Raw genomic sequence first — 9,312 nt, 5'->3', positions numbered from 1 at the left:
TATCCAGTCTGTGCTGAACTATTTAAACTGCCTACTCCCATTGACCTGCACAGGACCATAGCCCTCCATGTACCTACCATCCAAACTTCTCTTAAACATTAAAATCGAGCCTGCATGCAACATTTGTGATGGCAACTGGAACTATTGTTCCTGTTATGGCTGAAGAGCTGACAGTTCCTATTATGGTTAAACAAGCTGTGTACTTGAAAGCGAGGCTCGCCGCAGTACGATGTGCGTGATAAGGTGCATGTTTATTGTTGTTTATGGTGCTGGGTTTTTGATACACATATTTTACATTCTTTCAGTAAGACACAAAGTCACAGTGAGAAACGAGCGATTTGGCCCATTATGTTTCTGGTGACAGTCAAGCACCGGTTACCCAAGTATGAAGTTAAATCTACTTTTAAAGAAATTTCTCCTTAACCTCTTTGGTTTCTCCCACATTCTGCCACCTACGAGAGTGGATGTGGAGAGGATGTTTCCTGTGGTGGGGGAGTCTAAGACGAGAGGGCATGGCCTCAGAATAGAGTGACACCTTTTAGAATGGAGACGAGGAGGAACTTCTTTAGCCAGAGAGGGCTGACTGCACAATTCGCTGCCACAGGTAGCTGTGGAGGCCAGAGTATTGGATATATTTTAGGCAGACGTTGATAGATTCTTGATTAGTCCCTAAATCCTGCTTTTTCCATGCGTGAATCGAGTGATAAATGATTCCAGATCAATCCAAATATAATTCATTGTCTGCTTCTTAATTTAAATGCTAATGCTTCGAGTTTCTCCGGAACTTGCTAATTTGATCGCATAACTTATTGGTGCTCTTGGCTATTGCACTCCGCCCATATACTCCAACGAAAGGGAAGCAAGCTCATTCGCGGAAGATCAGCTTGTAAGGTTGTTCATCTTGGAATCAGTTTGCTCTCCTCTGAAACATCTTGACTGTGCGGCCGCTTTTTTGTACAATGGCGAACTCGACCCCGGAATGTGCTCCTGATGAAGATATTAACTCGTCCTACAACCCGCCCGTAATTATCGTCACATTCATCCTCGGGCTTGCTACAAATACGATTGCTTTGTGGATCTTTTGTGTTCATGTGAAGTCCCGGAAACCAAATATTGTGTATTCACTGAATCTGATGATTGCGGACACTCTGTTAATGTGCTGTCTACCCTTCCGAGCTGATTATTTTCTCCGAGGGAAGGACTGGATTTTTGGTGAAGGACTGTGTCGACTGAACATATTCATGATTTCCCTGAACCGGATTGGCAGCGTCTTTTTCCTCATGATTATTGCGATCGATCGTTACTTTAAGGTGGTTCATCCACTCCACAAAGTAAACAAGATCCCTACAAGGTGTGCGGTTATGATAGCAGGCGGTCTGTGGATTGTAGCGGTGGTTATTTGTTTGCACTTGCTGATAGACCAACGTGACTTCAAACAGCATAACGTGACAAACTGTGAGCCTTTCAGCATTAACAAGGCTCTGAGTCCCACAGCAGTTTGGACTGGGATTATTTTTATATTCTTTAAGTTTATTTTGCCAGTTTCAGTAATCCTGTTCTCTACGTCTTCCATCATCTGGAAGTTACGGCAGATGGAAACTGGAATGCGGGCTAAATATAAGCGAACTGTGAAACTTGTGATAGCCGTGGCTGCAGTTTTTGTCATTTGCTTCTTGCCCACCAGTGTTGCTGTGGTCGCCGTTTTGGTCACTAAACTAAGAAGACCATTCCACTGCAAGTCGTATCACATAGCAGTGAATACCTTTTACGATACGTTGTTTATAACGTATCTGAACAGTGTGGTTGATCCCATTATTTACTATTTTTCTACTTCGCAGTTTAAAGATGGTTTAGAGAAGGCTCTACATGATCTTAATTTAAGCTCTTGCAGATCAGCCACTGAACCCGGAACGTCCAGGGTGGAGCAGACTGTGGGTCAGCAAACGGGCTCTGTAACAGCCATCCAATCGCTCCAGGGCCGAGTGAACTAGATGCTCTTTATTGTTATGTGATTAAAGTAAAGCTGATAAATGCGACCGAATGCGGAAATTTATATAATCTAAAAGTGTTGGTGCGACATGTCGATCTTAATGAACGGGCCCTGGAATACATTTCCCTTTATGCCGAGAAGAAATTGTAGCTTAACTACATAAATAAGTTTATTTCAGACCTTGTTCATTAAGATACCCTTCCTTTCTTCAAAGCACGGGTTCCCAATGTTGTATATGTCATGCCGCCTTACCAGTGAGGGGTGCGTGAATCCCAGGTTTCTGAACCTCTGCTTTAAAGGAAAGGGTTTATAGATATTTAAGATTTTCTCTTTCCATGTAAGCAAATACTTCCTCAGAATTTGGCCTATGCGTCTCGTTTGTCGCTAGTTTCCGCCCGTTATAGTGAGGCATTCTCAGGTTGACTGACCGTCCAGAGGATTCTGAGGTAAACTATTCACCAAGAACAACCCTACCTGCAGACTTCCAGTCAGGAGGAAAGTACCCAGATCCTGACACTACTCGAGCTAGTTTCCCGGATTCCAAAGAAAGTCTCTTCAAGTGAACTGGAGACTGGAAATGAAGCGCCGGTTCAAAATTGTGGATGCTATTATCACTAAATAAAATTGAAATTGGGAATGAAGAAGAATGGTCAGCATCTAGAACAGAGATATGGACGAATTCGTTGCCACAGACGGCCATGGAGCCAAGTCATTGGGTGCATTTAAAGTGGAGGTTGATAGGTTGCTGATTACCCAGGTTTCGGGGAGTAGGCAGGAGAATGGTTTTGAGAGCAATAATAAAGCAACCATGATGGAATGAAGGAATAGACTTGATGGACCGAATGGCCTAATTCTGTCCCTATGTTTCATTGGTGTCAAAGAAATCCCCAGATTATTGTAAAAAGCCTCTCTGCTTCAATAAAGTTAATATAATTTTACCTGCCTAGAGGGACCCATCCAGGAATGTGAACAAACTGCTACTTAATTGATCTAATTCCTTGGAAATGACTTTTGTGGATCATTGCTTGTAGCGAAGAACTGCAACATAAGAGGGCAATGAACACTAAACACTCCTTGTGAAGAATGTCTTTACAACAAAGGACGTGTTGGATAGCGGGCTCTTTTCTCGCCAGGATCGAATTAAAATATTTCTGGTGACCAACGTCCATTATTTCACACTTACCCGCATTAACTTGAACGCGTATGTGCACACACGTGCACAATTGCATACATACAGACATTTGCATTGTGATGTCTAGAATGTGGAAGAACGTTGTGTAATGCATGGTTTGTGTGCATGTGCGCGGTCACGTATATGTTTGGGACTGAAGTGCGTGCATGCACACTAATGCCAGGTATTTATTACCATGAGGAGGGTAGCAGTGCGGCAGTGAATGATTTTAATACAGACTGAACTGCCTCACCACATTACAAACACCGTGATGGAGTGTGTCACGAGGAACTATTGCTGCCTCCCCTCCTACAACCTCGATAAACCATGTCCAGGCTGCATGAATCACTTTTAACCTTCATTCAGCAGATCTTTGCGGTAACAGAAAATCTACTCTGGCAATACTGTTGTCTCTCTGTACTCTGTGAAAAAAGTGCATGGAACAGCATGGCTGTATTATCATTGAGATGCATTTGAATAATATTGTGCTCATCTCATTGAGGGCACCTGGTGGAACAATGTACAGTACCTGTTCGTGACGGGAGCTAGGGTGGGGTGAGTTTCCAATTGGACAATTTTCATTCCGGAAGATGATTTGCATTTCAATAGAATTAACAGTGAACCTTGAATAGCAAACAAAGTTTTATGGTTTTGGTAGGATCATACAAATTGTTTATGTACCTAAAATCGAATTGCAGTTTTATACATTTCTATGTTTTGACCTACAAAGTTCCGATAACAAAGCCGGATATATATCCTTACATTAAATCTTATGCATTCTGGCGGCAATGTTAGAAAATTTTGAACTCTGAATTTTGATGCTTTGAGCTTTCTGTATGCAGGTACGATTATCTTTGAATAAGTTTTCTTTGGACAATGGGGAAATCGGCCCAGCAATGTGTCTCTAGTGAGGTCGACAACCCTGCTCACAGCCCACCAGTAGTTATTTTAACAATCACCCTAGGACTAGTCAGAAATGCAACTGCTCTGTAGATATTTTATTTTCATGTAAAATCATAGAGTCATAGAAAAGTACAGCACAGAAACAGGCCCTTCGGCTGATCCAGTCCGTACTAAACCATTTAAACTGCCTACTCTCACTGACCTTCACCGGGTCCATAGACCTCCATATGCCTACCATCCATGTACCTGTCCAGAATTCACCTGAACGTTGAAATTGAGCTCACATGCACTACTTGTGCCGGCAGTTCATTCCCCATCCCCAAGACGCTCTTAGTGTAGAAGTTTCCCATCATGTTCCCCGTAAACTTTTCACATTTTACTCTTAATCCATGACCTCCACTTGCCGTCCCACTGAAACTCGGTGGAAAAGTCCTGCTTACATCTACTAAATCTATACCCCAGAAGTTCAAAGTCATGGAATTCAGATACAGTACTCTGTATTCGCCGAAGACACTGTTAATATGTTGTCCTGTCTCATTGCAGGGAGATGACTTTCTAACTGAGAACCACTAGATTTTTGGTGATGTTCCATGATCTTCCACAAGATTTTTATGACTTCGTTAAGCTTGATTGACAGCGTCATCCTTCTAACGAACTGAACTTTCGATCACGATTTTAAGGTGGACTGTAATTGAATCAGGATGTAAGCAATGATGACGTTGGGAGGGAGGTGCTCCGAGAATTGTGGAATCGGAATTTGTTTCTACTTGCTGATACAATTTGTTTGTGGCACACTGTAATATAGCGATTACCATAGCGCCATTACAGCACCAGCGACCTTGGGTTCAATTCCCACCGCTGTATGTAAGGAGCAAGGACAGTCGTTCCGTTACCGTGTGGGATTCCACCTGGTACACCGCCTTCCTGCCACATGCCAAAGAGGATGGATTGGTATGTTAACTGGTGTGATTGGGCATGGGCGCGGTAAGCCGGAAAGGCCTGTTACTGTTCTAATTCTCTAAATAAATAAAAATAAAGAACTACGTGTCTACAAGCGACGCAATGTGAGCCTATCAAGATGACTTACATTTTTAATACTGCAACAATTTGGATCGACATCATTATATATTCCATATGGGTTATAAAACAGTTCTGATCACATTGTGCTTCATTTGTTGCATCAATATGAGAAAACAAAATCATGTGTTTTGTAGCTCCAGAACTTTAAACTGTCTCGAAAGAAAACACCAGCCAAGAGGTGCGAGTTTTAACTTTGCTGTTTTACTTCAAGCGAAGCGCGCCCATATCATGCGATGACATGAGGAATTGACATAATTTACATAGAAATTAAAACTAATTATAATGTTATGAGTGATGAACAGACCTGATGGACAATGGGGTAAAGAGTTAACCATCCCCCATCCCTCCCCGAGAACCACGAACTATTACTGTTGTTATGTTGACCATGAGAAAGAGAGACGAAAAACAGGCAAGAACATCTGCGACAGATAAGAGAGAGGGGGAAATTGCTGTTTAACTGTATTGTGACTCCTTTTCGAATTATTTACTGTTTTGCCGCAAGGACAATAGTTTGCTCATAAACATTCCTCAGTGGACTGAAGGAGTGGCCTGATTTGATGGACACAGTCACTCAGGATTGATGGATAGCTGAGTCCCCGTTAGTAGGGGTAAAAAGACAGGCCTGGAGAAACACCCTCCAGACACGCCAGTGGACACTGATTGAGTGTTGGAACCCACAAGAAAGGCGGGGGCTTCGAAGACCGAACCAGGAGGTCGGTCATTGAGGCTATCAGTGTAAAAGCAGGGCCGGTGGGGACTTGTATGTGTGTCCACTCATGCCAGAGTGACGAGTCCACCACAGAAGAACGGTCTAGCAGAAGGACAGAGGGGTCATAACTGAATGACCACAAAGATGCAATGGATTAAGAAAGCGAAGGAATGTTTGGCTGCTGTAACTGTTACCTCTCTCTCTCTCTCTCTCTCTCTCTCTCTCTCTCTCTCTCTCTCTCTCCAACGATTACAATGCAACAATCATAACTACATCAGCACTCATGAACTGAACTGAACTTTATATCCTATGACAATTCATTTACCCCTAGAGATCGATAGAGCTGATTTATTATTGCTTATTATTATTATTCCTACACTTTTAGGTTTATTACAGCTACCTTGTGTTATATGTTTATTTGCATTATTGATATGGTTTTGCTTATTTTTATTAATAAACACCTTTAGCTTGGTACCACCAGAGTCCAACGGATTCTTCTTTCTCTGCTGTTAGACACCCAGTTATGGGGTAGGTAACAAATTGGGGCCTCGCCTCGAGATTTGATTACCAAATTAGGGGGCCAGTGAATCGGGATAAAAGTCCCTTATCTGATCTGGTTGTGAGAATTACGCAGCTCTTTCTTGCGTTACTGAAGTATGGACATGAGCCTCTCAGTTCCATCCCGAAATCTCCTTCTGTACTCTGAGCAGATGTAGGCCAGGGGTTCCCAAAGTCAGATGGCACCTTGCATTTGTTGGATGAAGCAGTCATGTCCCCAGTGACGGCAGTAAGATTGGAGGAATTCTAAAGGCTTCAAGTGAAGTAGAAATTGAGATGGCGATGAAGAATTGTCTGAGCATTGGGACACAATCGTGCTTCCAGCCCACCAGTAGTTATTATAACAATCATGATAGGACTAGTCAGAAATACAAATGCTTTGTAGATATTTTATTTTCATGTAAAATCATACAGTCATAGAAAAGTGCAGCACAGAAACAGGCCCTTTGGCCGAACTAGTCTGCACCAAACCATTTCAACTGCCTACTTTCATTGACCTTAGCCCTCCATATGCCTACCATCCACGTACCTGTCCAAAATTCATCTGAACGTTGAAACTGAGCTCACATGAAGGATTGTCTGAACATTGGGCCTCAAAGGCTTGAATTCATTTTGTATATCTCAGCACGAGCACTGGGAGTCTTGGCAGGTTAACTCACAGGCAACATGTCTGTACCAAACCATTTAAACTGCCTACTCTCATTGACCTTCACCGTGCCCATAGCCCTGCATATGCTTCCCATCCATGTACCTGTCCAAAATTCATCTGAACGTTGAGATTGAGCTCACATGAAGGATTGTCTGGGCACTGGGCCACAAATGCTTGAATTCATTTTGTATATCTCAGCACGAGCACTGGGAGTCTTGGCAGGATAACTCATAGGCTATATGAAGGAACCCGATAGAGGTCCAAGTGATAAAGCTTGGTGCCTCTGATCTTCACCAGGCTAGTGGTTAAATTGTCTGACTGCAGGTCTGCTCTGATACCCTGGGAGAACCTTTGGAATCCAACATCTTCAGTCGTTATCTAAGTTGAAATCAACAGAACTCCCAGGAACTTCGGTCAGCAGTTAGTGTACCTGCAGTAGCCTTCCACTCACAGTGGCCAGTGGCCTTTACGGACTTCTGCCTAAATCCCAATAGTGGCCATTTTATCAAGCACACCTGCCCAACCAGCTCGTTAATTATCCAATCAGGCAATCGTGTTCAAAGTTCAAATTTCAAAGTAAGATTTATTGTTAGAGTACATACATGCCGTTATGTACAACCCTGAGATTCTTAGCCTTGCGGGCAGGCAGTAAGTCTATAGATTAGTAACTGTAAGCAGGATCAATAAACAGCAAACGGTGCAAATGCAAATCTAAATAACGAGCAATAAATAAGGCGGACATGAAATAACAAGGTAAAGTGTGCTTTATGTTAGATCATTTGGTTGTGGGAACAGCAGAAACAGAATGCGTGTAGTTATCCTCTTGTGTTCAAGGACCTAATGGTTGGACGGTAGTATCTGTTCTTGAACCTCGTGGTTCATGAAAACATGCAGACATGGTCAAGGGGTTCAGTTGTTGTTTAAACCAAACATCAGATTGTGGAAGGAATCTGACAATCAGATATAACTTCATTGTCTGCTCCTTAATCTGAACGTTTGTGCCTCTGGATTTCCTGGAACTTGATGATTTCATCGGACATCTCTGAGTAATCACTCCACCCATATATTGCACCCAGAGGAGAGCAGACTCATTCGAAGAAGATCAGTTTATTAGGTTGTTCGTCTCCGAATCAGTTCGCTCTCCTCTGAAACATCTTGACTGTGCGGCCGCTTTTTCGCGCAATGGCGAACTCGACCCCGGAATGTGCTCCTGGTGAAGATGTTAACTCGTCCTACAACCCGCCCGTAATTATCGTCACATTCATCCTCGGACTTGCTACAAATACGATTGCTTTGTGGATCTTTTGTGTTCACGTGAAGTCCCGGAAACCAAGTATTGTGTATTCACTGAATCTGATGATTGCGGACACTCTGTTAATGTGCTGCGTACCATTTCGAGCTGATTATTTTCTCCGACGGAAGGACTGGATTTTTGGTGATGAACTGTGTCGAGTGAACGTTTTCATGATTTCCCTGAACCGGATTGGCAACGTCTTTTTCCTCATGATTATTGCGATCGATCGTTACTTTAAGGTGGTCCATCCACTCCACAAGGTAAACAAGATCACTACAAGGTGTGCGGTGATGATAGCAGGCGGTCTGTGGATTGTAGCGGTGGCTATTTGTTTGCACTTGCTGATAGACAAACATGACTTCAAACAACACCATGTGAGAAACTGTGAGCCTTTCAGCACTAACAAGGCTCTGAGTCCCACAGCAGTTTGGACTGGGATTATTTTTATATTCTTTAAGTTTCTTTTGCCAGTTTCAGTTATCCTCTTCTCTACGTCCTCCATCATCTGGAGGTTACGGCAGATGGAAGCTGGAATGCGGGGTAAATATAAGCGAACTGTGAAACTTGTGATAGCCGTGGCTGCAGTTTTTGTCATTTGCTTCTTGCCCACCAGTGTTGCTGTGGTCGCCGTTTTGGTCACTAAACTAAGAAGACACTTCGACTGCAAGTCGTATCACACAGCAATGAATATCTTTTACAATACGCTGTTTATAACGTATCTGAACAGTGTGGTCGATCCCGTTATTTACTATTTTTCTACTTCGCAATTTAAGGATACTTTGGAGATAAATCTATTTCGTCTAAATTTCATCACTTCCAGACCAGCCAGTGAACAATGAAAAATATCCAAAGAGGAGCTGACTGTAGATCTACAAACGGGCTCTTAACTGCATCTCATCGCCTCTGGTCTGCGTGAATTCGATGCTCTTGTTATGTGGTCAAAGCAAATCTGATAAAT

The 9,312-nt window shown here is 42.8% G+C and overlaps 2 protein-coding genes across 2 annotated transcripts; both read left to right on the top strand.

Moving 5' to 3' along the window:
• The first annotated feature begins 959 nt into the window (after positions 1-959).
• LOC140738921 (hydroxycarboxylic acid receptor 2-like) lies at positions 960-1,991 on the top strand. The gene has a single exon (XM_073066936.1). The coding sequence runs from the start codon at positions 960-962 to the stop codon at positions 1,989-1,991; it is 1,032 nt and encodes a 343-aa protein (XP_072923037.1).
• A 6,251-nt stretch (positions 1,992-8,242) lies between these two features.
• On the top strand, positions 8,243-9,193 carry LOC140738920 (hydroxycarboxylic acid receptor 2-like). Its single transcript, XM_073066935.1, has one exon. It carries the CDS (start codon positions 8,243-8,245, stop codon positions 9,191-9,193), a length of 951 nt encoding a protein of 316 aa, XP_072923036.1.
• Positions 9,194-9,312: the final 119 nt, after the last annotated feature.

The sequence above is a fragment of the Hemitrygon akajei genome, chromosome 14, assembly GCF_048418815.1.
Source record: "Hemitrygon akajei chromosome 14, sHemAka1.3, whole genome shotgun sequence".
NCBI lineage: Eukaryota > Metazoa > Chordata > Chondrichthyes > Myliobatiformes > Dasyatidae > Hemitrygon > Hemitrygon akajei.
Note: the sequence above shows the minus strand (reverse complement) of the source record. Positions and strands in the feature narration are given on the sequence as shown.